The sequence below is a fragment of the Heliangelus exortis genome, chromosome 3 (assembly GCF_036169615.1).
Source record: "Heliangelus exortis chromosome 3, bHelExo1.hap1, whole genome shotgun sequence".
Lineage (NCBI taxonomy): Eukaryota > Metazoa > Chordata > Aves > Apodiformes > Trochilidae > Heliangelus > Heliangelus exortis.
The window spans coordinates 78936103-78953594 of record NC_092424.1 but is presented as its reverse complement, the minus strand read 5'-3'; the positions used below and the strand labels follow the sequence as shown (position 1 = coordinate 78953594).

Genomic DNA, 17492 nt, shown 5'->3' with positions numbered 1-17492 from the left:
CTTGCACACTGATGACAAAGAGTATGGAATCACATCTAGTTGCACACCTATTTATTGCTCCTTTTCCTCCTGTGCCTTGCCTTGTCATTCCTTTGTCCATTTACCTTCAACACTATTTCCCACAAAGTGCTAGCCTTTGCAAATTCAAAAGGTTTAAATTTGTCATTTCTGCAAGAGTTTGAAAAGAAGTGAGGATTCTGTATTGATACAAAAATGTAAATCAACCTCACTCTCCACTTTTGGAGTCCTTTGCCCCTGCCAAATCTTCAAGTGTGAACAGTGCATATACAAATAATATATACAATATTTTATTAAAATTGTTAAAAGTATTTCAAGCCTAAGAATGCCTCTGCATTTTCTACTCAACTGTTCCAAAGCTAAGCAGAATGCCAAGAAAGTTCCTAAAAACAATTGTTTAGTTTTCTTTCATCACAGCCAATACACAAAAATCTGTGTATTACCCCAGATAGCAGTATGAATGTAAAACACTTCACTTCTAAAGGAATACTTCATATTCTACTAGTCACCTGTAGGTAATATTCAAATTTGCTTTAATGAGCTTTGCAGAAAGCCTCCTTCCATGCCAGCAGAACAATCACAACCGAAGAGCTGGAGATAAGACTGGAGTTCTGCAGATCTCTCAAAACCCACAACGTAACTGATCATAGTAAGAAATGTCTGCGAGTAATTTCAGCCTGAACTGCAAATGCATTTAAAATTTTCAAAGCCAGCCACATGAAAGGTTTACACCAGAAGCCTTAAAGCAAGTTAACTGATCACTGAATTTATGAAAATTGCTTTTATGAAAGTTTTATATACACCGTCATTCTAAATTAAGCCAGGGAACATTACCCAATCTTTTCTATTCTTAACACCAACAGTTTTTTTGCTATATTGCACTAATATCATTGTTTTGTCTTGCCTTCCTTCTCATATTTTTTAAGATTACTGCAAAGCAATGCCAGCTGGGCCACCCTATTCTATTCGTTCATTCTCTGAGAGAAAGCTAGTTCAAGGGCAGTAAATATGAATTCCACCTGCAATTAAAGAATTAACTCCAACAGCACTTCAGCACTAAATAGCAAAATATGTTAACAAAAAAGCAACAGTTTTTTCTTCTTATGGATGAAAAAGAAAAAAAAAAGAAAGAAATCATGCATATATGCAGAGTAAAGGAATGGTCATGGAAATGAACATTCGGTGCGAACATTAAAAAAAAATGATTCAATTACAAAGTTAAGCTGTTCTGAAGCTTCAAAGAACAGACAAATTTTATTTAAAAACCTGTTGAAAGGAGTATCAATTGAAAATAAAATATATTCCTTTAACAGCTTTCTTTTTTTTTAAAACTGACTATACTTGAAAAAAATTAAAATCTGTACTAAAAAAAGTATTTACGCATTGAAAGGTTTTAGTTCTCTCTCCAGGTAATTCATTCAGCCAAATACCTGTTCATTTAATGTCATTTGCTTTCTACTTCACAAAAAATAACATAAGGGGGAGGAGGGAATCACAGCAAGATTAATTTTAGGTCAATAAAGTGAAATACAGAAATACACTATAAGAAATATTACCAAAACAGCAAATTAAGCGAAGTTATAGTTCATGTCCTGGGTAACTGAGACAACTTCCTTTATTCTTAAGAGACTTAAACTGTAAATCTGAGAAACAGCCAGATCAGAGCCCCTCTCTCACGGCCCACAGCCACATTTATGGACATGCCCCAATATATGTGCATCTCTGATACACAATAGCCACTCTTACTAAATAATATTTTGAAATGCAAAAAAAGAGAAGAGTAGTTTCCCTGAACACCTAGGATTGCACCACATGGGCAGTGGCAAGCCATTACTTTCTCAAGAGCTTTAAAAAGAGCACAGGGGAAAAAAATAGTATAAGGCTTTTTATCTCAACAGTATGGAACCAAATGTATGTCATTAAGAGTATTATTCTGTATGTCATTAGGAAGCTGCCTGGATGAAGAGGCTCCTACCAGACATGACAGCCTCTGCAAGCACTTTTGAGCTGACAGCATGGCATTTCTTGAATTATGTTTTAAGTTTTTCAGTGAGGCAGAGGTGGTGGAAAATATTCCATTATCTGCTCCTCTTTCCCTGAGAGAGGACATTGTTCCTTGCAATAATTATCCTCACAGATTTGATTTATACATGCTTCACATGTAAATGTGTGTTCAGTAAGACAGACCATTTACAGAAGTGACATTTCAAGGATACTGAGAACAAAGGTCTGAAAAAGGAAAGACAGTTAACGATGACAATATAGTCCCCCATACCTGAAAGGTGTGTTAGGCTTCAGAAAACCAAGATGGAAGATCATTTTGGATATTTAGTACTTCAGCAAGCAAGAGTGAAAGCAATGCAGAGAGCCTTTCATGATATTGCATCATGATAGGAAACTTATTTAACATCTGCATTGACAGGTATTTAGTATAAGAGCTAATGTTCTTTTGTGCATCTAAAATAGGAAGGTCAAGAAAAGAGTAATCCCTGCCTTCAGCTACTGTTCTGAAAAAACTTACCAAGAATGCCCCAGGCCAGCCTTCAAACAACAAATACAAATGTTTTACAGCTTGTTTTACACTTATCTTACAAAGTTCACTAACAAGTTTATGTAATTTAAATTGGAAAGTCAACTCAGAAATATTTAAGTCTTAAACAAATGCAACTAAACCATTTCTGAATCAGTAATCAATTCAGATGAGCTGAAAATAAAGGTGACAGAAGCCAAATCACCAGTTCACAAAAGTCTATAAAAAGATAATAAATTTTAGAAATATTTACATTAAATTGATTAAACTGACCATGTTTATTGCACTAAAATATAAAGCAAGAGTGAGGTTCTGCATTTATTTCTTTAGATTCTCTCTTCGTGCATTTTCTTATATTCAGAGAATGTCACCTCAGTACATTGATTTATTTCAAAGACAAACAGCTCCCCCCAGAGCAGTTATCACTGCTGTTCTGTAGATAAGAAATTACTTATGAAATGTGATTCCCGCATTCACCCAGTGCCTGAATTCATACTCCTGAAATCCCATGAATCACTGATCCAGACCTAAAAACTTCGCCCTGTTTCAGAACAAAAGTAAACAGCACTGAAATTGCTACAGCAATCATATATTATGTGCCTTACCCCATCCAGAAGGGTGTTTGTTAGATGTGCATGAAGATCTTTACGAAATGGAAATTCCAGGTTAGACACATGAAAAATGGAATTGTCTCTATCAATCATATAAACTTCATTCTTGCCATCAATCAGCATCATGTACCTGCAAAGGCAATGTTAGGATATTATACTTAAAGGTATATCCTCTAAAGCTCTTCTATTATATTTACCGAGTGCTAAAAATGAAATAATGACAGACATAATGACAGACATAATTAAGAAACATTTTACAAGGAATGTTTTACAGTTACAAGTTTAAACCTGTTGTTTCAGGTTGACAGATAATTTAGTATAATGCAATCTTTACAAAGAAAATATGTGAAATATATATACACATAAAAAAGAATGTTGCTGTGCGCAAAACGATGCCTAAAAATCTACGGAAAATAACAGAGGTTTAATTGCTGCAAGAAATACATTAAGCTTATTCAGTTCAATTTCACTAACACATCTTTTACTCCATTTTTTTCCCCCCATAAGTGGACCAGGACTTTGCCTGGTATAAAACTGCAGTTTCATTCAGAAGGAACACCCTTCCCACCTACCACTGATTATCTAACACTGCAGTATTGCAAAGTCTCAGCCAACTACTGAGTCACTGTTCAATAACACATTGACAAATTTAGCCAGCAGTCCTCTCACCTTGCACAAAGGAAACCCCAAAGCTTACTACACTATCACCAGCAACTCAAGAGGTTGGTTAAGTTGCAGACAACTAAATTTTCTAAAAAATCTCTACACTGTGACTGTACCCAGCAGCCTAAAAGATCAGTTTAGATTTCTCTCTTCTAATCCCATGAAGACTGCTCTATAGAGGCAACGTTCTATATACAAGAAAAAACAGTGAACAAGTAGAAAGAAAAAAAACAGTAGGGAAAAAAAAACCAAAAAACACAAGACACCCTAAATAGCACGACAGCCGTAGCACACCCGAGTTACTTTGGTAAAGTTTTCTTTGATCTTTGCAATAAGTGTATTAAAGCAGAGTTTCAGGAAGAATAACAAAGGCAGCTGTGCAGAAAAAAGTTGTTCCCAAACTTAGGTGGCTGCCTAGGAGATAACACCTTCTGACTGGAGGAAATAAACTGAAGAAATTTCAGTGGAAACTATTATCAAAGGTCAGCTGCAACAAGTCAACACCTTGGCAGTGAATCAGGGGTAATAAAGGTGCAGAGCGTAAACCACAGAAGCCAAAACTGAAGACCAGCAGCTTGAGTCTGATGTGGTGGAAAGAAACTGTTGGGGAGCTCAGAAAGATGGTAAAGCAAAAAACCACAGAAATCTGCCTGTTTTGAACCAGTAAGAAGCGATTGTACTTGGTAAGACCAGTTCAAAGAACAATTTGGTTATCATGAGATGATTAAAAGGTCAGACAGGAAAACACCAGGGCTTAACAGCTGTGCAATAAATTAAGTGTGCAGAGAAAGCTGACCCAAAGGCTTGAAATTAAGTCTTTGTCTCAGTCAAAGCTGGTTATGTCAGTTTTACTAATTACCACCTGAGCTGCTGTCACTGCACTTATGCCTGATCATGCCATAACTAACACTGCTGGGGATCTACACCAAAACTGAGAGTGTGACCCCAAGGCTTTGTTTCACTGATCATAGAATCATAGAATCATAGAATTGGCTGGGTTGGAAGGGACCTCAGAGATCATCAAGTCCAACCCTTGATCCACTACCGCTGCAGTTACCAGACCATGGCACTGAGTGCCACATCCAGTCTCTTTTTAAATATCTCCAGGGATGGAGAATCCACCACTTCCCTGGGCAGCCCATTCCAATGTCTGATCACCCTCTCAGTAAAGAAATTCTTTCTAATGTCCAACCTAAACGTCCCCTGGCACAACTTGAGACCATACCCTCTTGTCTTGCTGAGAGTTGCCTGGGAAAAGAGACCAACCCTGCCCTGGCTACCCCCTCCTTTCAGGGAGTTGTAGAGAGTGATGAGGTCTCCTCTGAGCCTCCTCTTCTCCAGGCTGAACAGCCCCAGCTCCCTCAGCCTCTCCTCATAGGATCTGTGCTCGAGTCCCTTCACCAGCCTGGTTGCCCTCCTTTGGACCTGCTCCAGGACCTCAATCTCCTTCCTGAACTGAGGGGCCCAGAACTGGACACAGGACTCGAGGTGTGGCCTCACCAGCGCTGAGTACAGGGGCAGAATCACTTCCTTGGACCTGCTGGCCATGCTGTTCCTGATCCTTTCATTTCACCTTGCACACACAAGTGCTATAAATACAAATGTTATTACAGAAGTTCTGAGAGAAGTCAACATCACAGATACCCCAGAAGAGAACAGAAGCACTACAAACTGTCAAGATAGTTCGGTGGTTCTAAAACTTTACATTTAATGTTCTTCAACAACCCCTGATATAAGCAGGGAGAGGACACAAACCTCCCCAGAACAGCTAAACTTACTCAGATTGTGTTACAGTTTCCTTTACAGAATAGGGAAACACTTGACTGAAAAAGTAAAAGATGACAGGAGTTTCAACATTCATACCAGAACATTTTGAAAGAAATTAAGCCTATTTTGAAGACTCAATGAAATTTTCATAGGTGTAAAAGTGTTCAAATATACTGTATACACACGGGTGGAAAACAAGTACTTTTCATAGTTCTTCCATTTCTCCTTAAGTACTGGTGATGAAGAAGTAATGAACTATTAGTACTCATTTCTAAAACTCGCCATTGCTCTTACAAGTAATGCTCACAAGATCTCTGCTGTCAAAAAAAAGAAGCAAGCATCCTCCAGAAACCCTGCAGGCAAGTGATCTACACAGGCAGCTGTCCTGTTACTTGCACAGATCCTGCCTCTAGAAATCAGGACAGGTGCAGCATAAATAAATACAACTTAAATAAATACCTTCTTTCAGTATTATGACTATAATTATAATTCACTATAGAACAACTCAACTAGTGTTCCTCCACACACGAGTACTTCATGATGTTACATATCCATTGCAAAAAAACCAACACAAAAAACCAAACAAAAAACCCCAGCCATATTTATTTATAAACAGAAACTCTTAAGTCAGTGGGAGGGGAGGTAGTAGATTAAATCAATACAAAATTATAAGAGCTGAAAGATGCACATGGGATACTTCACCAAAAAAAAAAAAAAAAAAAAAAAAATCAGTATACATTCAACTAGGTAACTTGGCACCAGCTTTTCAGAAGTAAGAGTAACCTACAAACAACACATCTTTTAAATCATGTAAATTTGTTTGAAACTAAAACTGAGAGCATGTTATGTTTTCCTCAAAGATTAAAGAAAACACAGGGAGGGAAGAAAGGTGTGTAAGTAACAGAAAAAAAAGTTATACGTAGTAGTTTACTTTTAATTTTATAAATAAGCTTAATTAGTCATCTCTGCACTCTCATATACACAGCTGTCCATGCTTTCATTGTAACGTGGGTCAATGACAAAACAGCATCTAATGCTTCAAGAGATCTAGCACTTATAAAAAGCCATACTTCCATCACCATTAGAAATGTGGTACAATAAGAGAACTTGGAACTGCATCGGAAAAAAAAAAAAAACACTAGGAGCTGAAAGCTTTGTTTTCAGCAGCGAAAAACATCTATAGGTTTAGACAACATCCAGAAGATTTCATCAAAATCTATTACTTGAACATCAAAAGTAATACAATCACACCACCACTTTTTCTAGATCTTTGACTCAAGACAAAATGTGTGGAAATAAAGAGTGGATGGCCCACCAACCACTAGAGGTGGGCTATTAACCTGTCAACTTCAAAGTGACTTTCAAACCACAGCACTAATGTTACATTCTCCCATGATTTCTCTCTTCCTCTTTTCAAAATTTGTCACAGTTAGCTCTCTGTAGCATAGATTTTAAATGAGAGGGACAACAGTAAGTCTTATGACTGTATGCAAAAGATTTGAGATCAAAGATTGCCAGGAATCACAATTATAATTTATTTCAGAAAGCTACTGAGAAACATCATCATATGCTTACCTTGAAAACAAAACCAAAAAAAATCTAAACATTTTGTGTCAGGACAATAAATTACTTTATTGTAGAGCTATTTGTCATGGGCCTCACGATAATATATTTGCCTCACTTAAGAGCTGAAAAAGTCCTCTGCATGAGAAAAACATAAGACTGAGCAAGAAGCAAGATACATTTGTTCTGAAAGAGTTTTAGGGTTGCTTTTTTCCTTTTTTTTTTTTTTTTTTTTTAATGAAAGGCTGAAAACACCTCATACCCCCCAATTTAATAAGCTATTGGAAAAAAACTCTGAATGTGGTCCAAACAATAGAACTTGTCAAAATTCTAATTATTACCAACATAGGACTGAAGAAATTTCATCACAGATGCCCTGACAACCGAAAGTGTTCTATGAGAAGCTGATAATTGACAATGTCCAAGAAGGAAGAGATATGCAACCATACCAAAGTTTTGGTGAAACTGAATTTATTCTTTAATGAGAGGTTTCGGTTGGTTAGTTGGGTTTTTTTTTATCATTTAATTCAAAAAACATAATTTAAGATGCTCAGCAACATCAGGCTTTACATTTTCTCCAGATGACACTTCAAGCTTTACTGAAGAAATCCTGTAGACTGCTGATCAATACCTTTCTGATTATTATTTCAACATGAGCAATTACTATTTTTCACATTATTCACTGACTGATTGTATTTTAAGTTACTTAAGGCATTAGCAACATAAGCATTTAAATCAAAATAGAGCCCCTCTGGGCAACACCACATAGGCAAAGAAAGAAGAATGATGCTTTCTAAAACACATTTAGTAGGAACTAAAAGAGCACATAGAAGTTTAACTGTCAGGCATTGTATTGCATACTGTGAATGCTAAGTTGCTATTACAGAAGTATATTTATTAGTAATCACATCTATTGTGTGAGCTCCAATTAATAACCAGGGCCCATTGTATTAGATTTTGTGTAAGTACAGAAGATGACATGGTCCTGTATCAGATGGCTCTAGGTGATCCTGCTTTACTGGGAGAATTGGACTAGATGACCTCTAGAGGTCCCTTCCAGCTCTGATAATTCTGTGATTCTGTAATCCTGTGTGAATTTAAAACAAGACTATTGAATAAAAGAGCAAGAGTGGAGCAGCAACAAGAGCTGTAACAGAACTGCTCATTCCCCTTGGATAACTGTACATAAAAGCAGATAATCAAGTTTCAGCAATAAACATCACCTCTCCAAACTGCCAATCCAGCCACTACAAATCAGCTGCTTTCCACTGAAAAAGCTCTGATAGGCAAATTAAAAAACTAAGGGTCATGATTTCCACAGAGATTTATCTCACAAGCAGATACAATACCTAGTTATAGAAATGATAAAATCTCAAGTTTCACAAGAAGCTACTTTTAATTCACTTCTTGTCCTGAAGTAAGGTCCATTATTAATTTTTCCCGGACTTTAGTATTAATACATTAATTCAGGAAATAGAGTGAAAATTGAATTAGCATAGAGTTACAGCTCTTGGCATTACACAAGCAGATCACCTACCAGAGCGTATTAATAACTTTAATATTTAAACTTTTAAAAATGTCAACTACCAAATACCATCTTGAAGATTTTTTTTTTTTCAGAAATCAATTATTTTTAGCCTAATCAAAGGCAACTGCTTCAAAGGCTCATTTACCTCCACATATATCCTGTTCATGCAGTCCATATCAGCTGGGCCCAAAATAGGTGCTAGAAGACTGACTTCATTACACTTGATTTTTAATTTAGTTTGTTTTGTTGCTGATGGTGGGTTTCCTGTTTTTTTTACACAATTCTGAAGCTGACTCAAGTGACACTGAAAAGGGTAAGTTAAAAGCTGAGGCTTGTCCTTTATGTCAATGTTTAGTATTTTCCACCATTAAATCTAGAAGTACACTTCAAGGAAAATGTATTAAAAGCAAAATAAGGTAAATTACTTGGTCTGCCTCAACCTACAGTCGTTCAAAATCAGGAACAAGAAAAAAAAAACCAACCAATCTCCCAAGCTTCAAATCCAATACTGCACCCACCAGAGAACCAGCTTTGAAAATACTCCTCAACACCACACTTCATATACAGCATAGTGCTTGCCATAACACATTTTTGGTGAAACTGATCTCCCAGAACACCAATGTTTTGCCACTGACTTCAGTTTTTTTACATGCCTTACCTATGCTTGATCTCTTTTCCTCAGCCAAAATCTCAGCAACAATCCTAGCAATAAGCTTACATATGTTAATTTTGTACTTCATAGGGATTTTAAAACCCTAAGTACAATAAAAACATAGTGCAGCTTCCTCAGATTTTGAGACCTCATCTCCTGAGTTTGACTTCAGTACAAAATTAATTTCCTGAAAAAAATCTAAAAGTAGCAAAATGATTAGAAATATTTTTTCAAGGAAGCTTAAAAATTCAGTGTTTCGTTAGACAGACTATCAAAGTATCATAATCGTTGCCTTTTTTTTTTTTCCTTTTTAAATACGCTCGTGTCTGAATTATCACATTAAGGAACATAAAAAAATAAGTAATTCCATCATTACATCTGAGCACAAAATATATGGCAGCTCTCCATTCCCCGGGGAGTTCATTACACAGCCTCAGATTCAGTCTTGCGAAAGCTCTGCCCTCCCACACAAATAAGCATTACCCAACTTAGAACAGCAATTACCATCACTAATATGTTCACTGACGCAGAGGCGACAGCGAAATCCTGTTGCAGATGCCATTTTCAATTTCTTAATTCCCTTTTTTTTTATGATTGGCAGCACTTCAAAACCACGAGCATGTGGCTACTCTGCAGATCGATCACCTAGGACGAGGCCAAGCCACTTCAGCACTTTACTCTGCACCCTGCCACTCCCTCCCGGCAAGACAGCATCGACTTCTGGCCAGATGTGTCAAATGCTGTAGAGAAAGGCCAGGACAATGAAAATTAATGACTGCCCTCTATCCACTGACAGTAGGAGATCATCTATCTGTGTCACTAAGCTGCTGCAGTCCCATCTCCAGGCTGGAATGCAGAGCGTGCTCTTGGATCTAGAGTAACAGTTTAAATTAGACAAGTTTGAAGCTGGCCTGTGGCAGATGGAGCAATACACCCTAAAGTCCTGACAAATGGGGAAGGCTCAGCTTGCTTTCTTCTCAAATATTAATTGCTGCTGGCAATCATCGCTGCCTTCAAACTCCGTCTTCTGAAGGATGACAGAGCCTGGATACAGGGACACTAACACGGGAAGTTATGTGAAGACTCATAATATTTATCTCAAGTGTGTAAACAAAAGGAGAACAAGGTCTTTTTAATCAGCACATTGACAGCTCTGTCACAAATACCATTTTCAAACTCATACACACATTCTCATTTGTGCAAGTACACAGCCTATCAGCTACACATAAGCAGCTGTAGAGTTATGTATTTGACTTGACAATACAAATTCTAAACAAACTTTTTAAAAACCCCATACACAGGCCCTTGGAAGTTAGCCAGCTCTGAATACAGACACACTTTGCATTTCACTCATGTACTTCTAGGTTAAATTCTGTCATCAATGCTCTTCTTAATATTTTAAACAGAAAACCCCCCTAGATTCACACTGACGGTCATTTCCAATTAACAGCCTCCAGCTCCAAAATTTCTTATTCATGACCTTGCATTTTCCACAACTAAATACCCTTCCAGTGTTATTATTCTGCTCCTCAGTGAATTCAGCTGCTTGCCTCCCTCATTTGTTTGTACGCTCCACTGCTGTTATCTTTCAGCCCCATCTTTGCCTATCTTACAATTCCAGCAATCTTCATTAGCCTCAGTCTCTATAAGAAATCAACATTTTGTCAAAGTCCAGAAGTATGAGATCTACCATTATCCCTGTGTCAAGAAAAATATATTCCCTTTATATGGTATAAAAAAATCTTCCTTAAATGGTTGAACTCAGCAGAAATACCATTCCTCATCTATTCTGGACTGTGTTCCTCAGTCCCTCAGATTCCATTAACAATTTCTATTAATTTATACAAATCTGTAATTTTAGAAAGAGAAAACCTTCTTTGTTGATCTATTTTTACCTCTCACTACAATCCTAATGCTTTAAAGTAAGGCCTTTTCATCAATGATAATAACTTAGCTTCTACAATCAAGATTTTTTTTTTCACTATTAAAATACTGTGTTACTAAGCTGCTTTTTGGTAAGCAAATGTAACTCTATTTCTTACTAATCCAGAAGTACCTGGATTAGTCATGAACAAAAGTTTCCACCAATTCTCCATTCTCAAAAGAGGATAGAATTTAGCTTCTGATTAAGTTTTTTAACTGTAAGGTGTCTATTCAGGGTGAAATTAACAGATCCTTATGCTTCAATAACTGTGCTGGATCCTCTCAATCTGCATTAGATTTTAAAGAGTGCTCATAGCAACACCTCTAATCAGGTTGTGCATCTGCAGCAGATTCAGCAGCTACCCAGAAGTTTACTTTAACAATCCCATTGTGATTTTTTTTTTTAAACCTGAACTCTAATATTTAGTCTTCAACTACTATGAAAAAAAGTTATCTTGCAAACTTTATTATATATCTTTATAATATAATTATAATACGATATAAAATATATTGTATTATATATTTATAATATAATTTATTTTACAATATTTATTTTTTATTTTATTCATTCTTTTTCCAAAAGAATGAATGGTTTTCAGTACTCATGCTAAGAGTTAAGAATGATATCCTAGCATATCTCCCCTGCCAATCTCAAATTTCATTCAAAATTAGAAGGTTCCCAATATCAAACTTCATGATTTAAATGATTTGTTCAAAGTCTTGCTGTCCTGACTTGATGCTAGTATGGAAAAAAAAATTTCTTGTCTTACTGATCACCTCATATATCACCCTGAAAGGGCTATGCTTCATTTCATTATTCATAGAATCATTTAGGTTGGAAAAGATCTTTAAGACCACTGAGTCTTAAAAAAGTAACCTAACTTAAACCTACCACTGGCAAGCCACCACTAAGACATGTCCTTAAAGCACCATATCTACCAATCTTTTAAGTACCTCAAGATACTGACAAACTGATAATCACCAATTCATCCTGCTTACTTGAGACCACAGAACTTCATAACCACAAAAGCAATTAAGGTGGTATTCTCCACATATATATATGTGTTGCACAAATTGCCACTGTAGAATAACAGATACTCAGTAGATTATAGGGGTAATCTGCTCTTCCACAATCTCTGCTACTCATCAGTCTCCTCCAGTATTCCCCTCTCTCAGCAAACTCATTCTTGCCTGCCACCTTTAAAACCCTCCCTTTTCATTTGCTCCCCTTGACAACCCAAGGTCCAGAGAAGGTATTTTTGTGACTAATACAACCCTGAAAATCATCAAAAGTGAGGCAATTATTCTCCGGGTGACACCACCTTCAGAATGCCCTACACAGTAATAACAAACAATCCAAGTTCCAACACGGATACCAGGACAGGGGCAGCAAGAGGAGCATCACCACACTTCCCCACTTTACAAGGGTCTAAAGTCACTCTGCCAGCAGGGAAAGCCAACATAGCAGCTACTTTTCTATTCTTTTAAGGGTCAATGATAGCACAGAAATGCATCTGCAGTAAAACAAAACCAAAACACACGCACACACAAAAAAGCAAACAAATCATCAGGTCACCTAACTAATAGGATTGCACACAATACAGAAATCAGGTTGTATCATTATACCACTTAGTGGTATTCTCTCAGATGAGATACAACATGCACCAGGATTAATAAGCAAAGTTTCTATAAAAGAGGTAACACTAATACTACAGAGCATGGAAAAATGCTTAAGAAGCATGGAAAGTGGCAGCATTTCTCCTAATGAAGTACCATGGCTTAGACCAAGTTCAAACTTTAGTTTTTCCTGTTTGTAAACCAAAGATAAAGATGTCTTTAATTAATTTAACAGATGGCAAATTCAAAGCTAATGTTAAACTACATTTTCTATCTAAAGTTTTACTAGACTGTGAAACTCTGCAACAGAAATGGTAAAACCAAGAATTTAGCAAGGTTAAAAAAGACTATCCAGTTACAGTCTTGTCTTTGACTGCTTTCCAGGGTTTTAATTAAGTTAGAGTGCTGTGGGGGTTTTGTTTATTTCTAAAAGGATATTAAACCTTATGAGTTAAATTTGAAGTAATCTTGTTATCATTATTTGACCTGCAATGAAGGGCATATTAATCTACAGCTACTAAATGTTATTCCTATAGTGAATTATGATGTGTCTGGTGCAACACAAAAGAACTGGTAACCAGCTAGAAAAGACAGCATACAGATTCTGCTACTGAATTGCAACAGTATGATTTTAAATACCAAATTCTCTTTGTTTCACCCAAATTTGAATGATTCTATTGTACAAGTACATATTAAACTACATTTCTACATTAGAGGGAAAAACACTATTGGAAAATAGCATCACACCATAATGCTCTGATTACTTTTTCTTTTAAGGTAGTAGATTAATGGAACAAATTATCTCTCAAGCTTGACTTAACTACTGAATTTTTTTATAAGTAGAACTATTAGTATTGCAGATACTGAGCTTCAAGCTTGCTTGAACTCAAGTTTGACTCCATCTCTCCTCAACAAATTTTAGTCAAGAAGCATCTTAGAGATTTAGAGGGAAATTAATGCCTAAAGCAAAAAACTCTGCAAAGCAGCAGCTACACAACGGTGTCAGAAAGAAAAACAAATTGATTTATCATCAGATGAGGAGTAGTAACACTCCTTCTTTCCCCAAGCAAAAGAACCATAACATCTCTCATGGAGGCCCATAATGCAGCAGTCAAGAGTACCACAGCTTTGAAAAAGGAGTTCCCCTTAAACTTTGAACTGATTTATGCCAAAACATATGCTGGGTCAATTCTGTCCACACCACAGGTGCAAGCCACAGAAGAGCACAGCTGCCATTCATGCTCACAGATTAGAAGATCAGCTCCAAGGGAAAGGGCTGCCCTATATATTTGGATGGTTAAACCTTACAAATGGATGTCATTCTTCCCTGAAAAAGCTTAAGCCATAACACTTCATGGATGTGCCTGTAAACCACTCCCCAAGAGAAGCAGCAACACAGGACGTGCTGTTCCACTATTAAAAGTGGACTGGGAGAAAGAGAAATAAATAAATAAACCAGTAATCACTGAGACTTGTTGCTTGAACATTAGGTACACACGCAGGCATACCATTTATCTTGATCTAATTAGAACATTTTAGGACTGAAGTTGAATACTCACAGATTAGTATTCATAGCACAAACTACATAATAAGCATTTTAATGCATTAACTATTTACAAATAAACAAAAAAACTTGCTTATAAACCTGCAAGAAGACAACTTGCTTATGGACAGTCTGTCCATCTATTCAAATAGTTACATATGAATAATCAGTTAGGCAGTACTTTTCAAAGAGCTCCAATTGTGACCACAAAACTTCATGAGCTGTCAAAAGGCTTCAGAACTGTCAATCATCAAGCCTGCTACTTCACCAAATACACCTTCTGTATAGCATCACATCAGCAGTGCTCCTTAACCATTTCAGAGAGGGACACAAAAAAAGGGAGCTTCTGCCTACCTTTTTCTTTTTTTTTTTCTTTTTTTTTTTCTTTTTTTTTGAGTCTTGGCACTGTTGCAGGCACATCTAAATGAGAACCACAACCTATAGGAGAAATGCCTTCTTAGTAGAAATGCCTTCTTTGTCCACTCAAGTCAATTTGGATCCAGATGTCAGATGGTATGTTCTGTCACATCCATTTACTCATTCCTCTCACACAGCCAATGATTTTAAAGACAGGCAGGAGATGAAGGAACAGCAAAGTGATATGGATGCAGTACGGATAAGTACTCCATTCCTGCTCCCCCTTCCTCCTCCCACCCACAAAAAATTCCCCAAAAATATATATATGAAACAAACAAAAAACCCAGAATCAAAATGCAAACCCAAACCACCCACTCCAAATGCAGCATTAAGATTTAAAAAAAAAAAAAAAAAAAGAATCAACCTAGCTAAACAGCTACCAAACTAACAAACAGACCTGGTCTATAATATACATCTCTAAATAACACAGCAAGATCTGCCCACTGTAGGAGCAGAACAGCTTTGAGACCACCTAAAGAACCTGAAAGTGCACAGGTCCACGGGACCTAAGGAGATCCACCTGTGGATGAAGCTGCAAAGCTGCTTTCCACTGTATTTGAAGTCACAGCAGTCTGGTGAAGTTCCCACTGACTGGAAAAGGAGAAACATAACCCCTGGAAAAAGAGAAGACCTGGGGAACTACAGGTCAGTCAGTCTCATCTCTGTGTCTCACCTCTGTGCCCTGCAAGAGCATGGAGTAGATCCTTCTGAAGGCTCTGCTAAGGCACATAAGAAAATAAGGAGTTGATTAGTGGCAAACAGCATGGCTTCACCAAGGGCAAATCTTGCCTGACAAATTTGGCAGCCTTTGTCCTTTTAACTAAGGTCTTTGTTCCAAGTTTTCTTTAAATACTAATCTCAGTTTGACACTTTCATGGGAATAACAGAAAAGAAAGAAGTGCCATTTTTAAGCCACCCATCAAATCTCACCATCCTACATTTTTGTCTCCCTCTTCTCAATTAGAGAAGAATCCACTAACAATTCTGTAATCCTCAATTTCCATCATTTTTCACTACTGGACATAAAATTCCACATACATGACAATCAGGCCACATCATTTGTACCAAGATGAAAATTAATCTAGCCCCTTCTTTCTCATTCCCAACTGAGTCTCCTTCAACTTCAGCTTCACATTAATATCTTTGCTCCCAGGAGATAATCTGTCCATTCTCTAGATCTCCTTTCAGGACAAGCCAGTCTCTTGTTCTTAATAATGAGTTCTCAAGTGCATAGATTTGTTTTTTAATTGGATTAGCACTACTCTCGAATCTTTTCTGTCCTCCTTTGTTCTCATTATTATCCCAAATTTCACTCTAACCTCTTCCTGCCTCTCAGGGATAATAGTTTTTCCATGAACCCATTCAACTATCTCTTCTTTAACAATTTGCAGACAGGCTACCATTTTTCTTCCTGCCATTTTTTAAGTTTCTTTTACGTCATAGTTTCCAAAAAAAAAAAAAAACCCAAACCAAAAAAAATGTTTTTCAGTTCTCTCCATTCTTTTAGAATTGTTCTTTAGCAATGACTTCCCTTGCACAAGTTACTGCTGCAACAATTCACTTATGGATAACTTTTCATAGTAGGAATCTGTAATTTCTCAGTTACACATGTAGGCTTCATCTCCTCATGTAAAGGATCACAAAATAGAGAAAGAAAAAAACCTATGCAAACCTTGGGAGAGTCTTTTACATCTTCTCCATGGTATTTTAACAACACACATTAAAAATTATTTTAAAACACTTTAGGTAATGGTCACAAATATGTTTGTGAGGAGGTTACAACTGATAGTAATTTTAAAATTCTTAACAAAAACAGAAATTATATGAATTTGTACAAAAAGCTAAACTAAAAAAACCTGGGAAGCTATCACAAGTTCAATAATACAGTAAATAACATCTTTTTTGATAAATAAAAATTATTTGATTAATAAACACTCTCAAAAAATTTGGCCACCATTTTTATCATACAGTTAAGTACACTTTACTATTTTTACTTAGTATTATGATACAAAAAAATAAGGGAACAGGCTTTTTCTGTAAAGTAATTTGCTGATTATGAAAAAAATAACTGACTTCTGAAATGCTCCTGGTTTGTTACAAACACTTTTTAGACAATTAGCAGGAATTCATAAAGAGCTGCTTTACATTCTTTACCTACTTGTTCACATTTAGGTATCAGCAAGCCATAAAATCTGCATGAATATTTTTCAAATATAATAGGCTTTGGCAAGGACTACCTGTTCTGCCCTTTTTTTTTTTGGATAGCTGCTTTACCATAATTGAACAGCCACAGTATTATGATCATATTTATTATTTTTCACTAAAACTGCAGGTGTACAGATGTGAAAAATAAAAAAGGTACTCATGCAAATGAAGGAAAATAACTTATGCCTCTTAATAGCTTGGATATAGCTCAGCTCACATCTTATCATTATAAAAGCTAGTCCTGTTTGATTGTATTAATTTGAATTATTCCACACACATTTTGTAGCTTTTTGTTATTCTTAGTGGTAGCAGTCTTTTTTTCAGAGCTGATGTCTCATTATTTTAACCAACCCTACTCCTGTCTGAACATTCAGCTCCACTCATTAGAACAAACATCTGCTACAAACAGTATTAATGAGATACATATCTAGGCATAGAGCAAGCTGCTAACCACC

The 17492-nt window shown here is 36.4% G+C and overlaps 1 protein-coding gene across 2 annotated transcripts in view; it reads right to left on the bottom strand.

The window, feature by feature from the left end:
- RNGTT (RNA guanylyltransferase and 5'-phosphatase) overlaps nucleotides 1-17492 on the bottom strand; it is a 171461-nt gene that overhangs the window by 122604 nt on the left and 31365 nt on the right. For both annotated transcript variants that reach the window (XM_071741359.1, XM_071741360.1), the window contains exon 9: nucleotides 3154-3289. In XM_071741359.1, the coding sequence (XP_071597460.1) occupies nucleotides 3154-3289 (136 nt within the window). The remainder of the gene's footprint in view (nucleotides 1-3153; nucleotides 3290-17492) is intronic.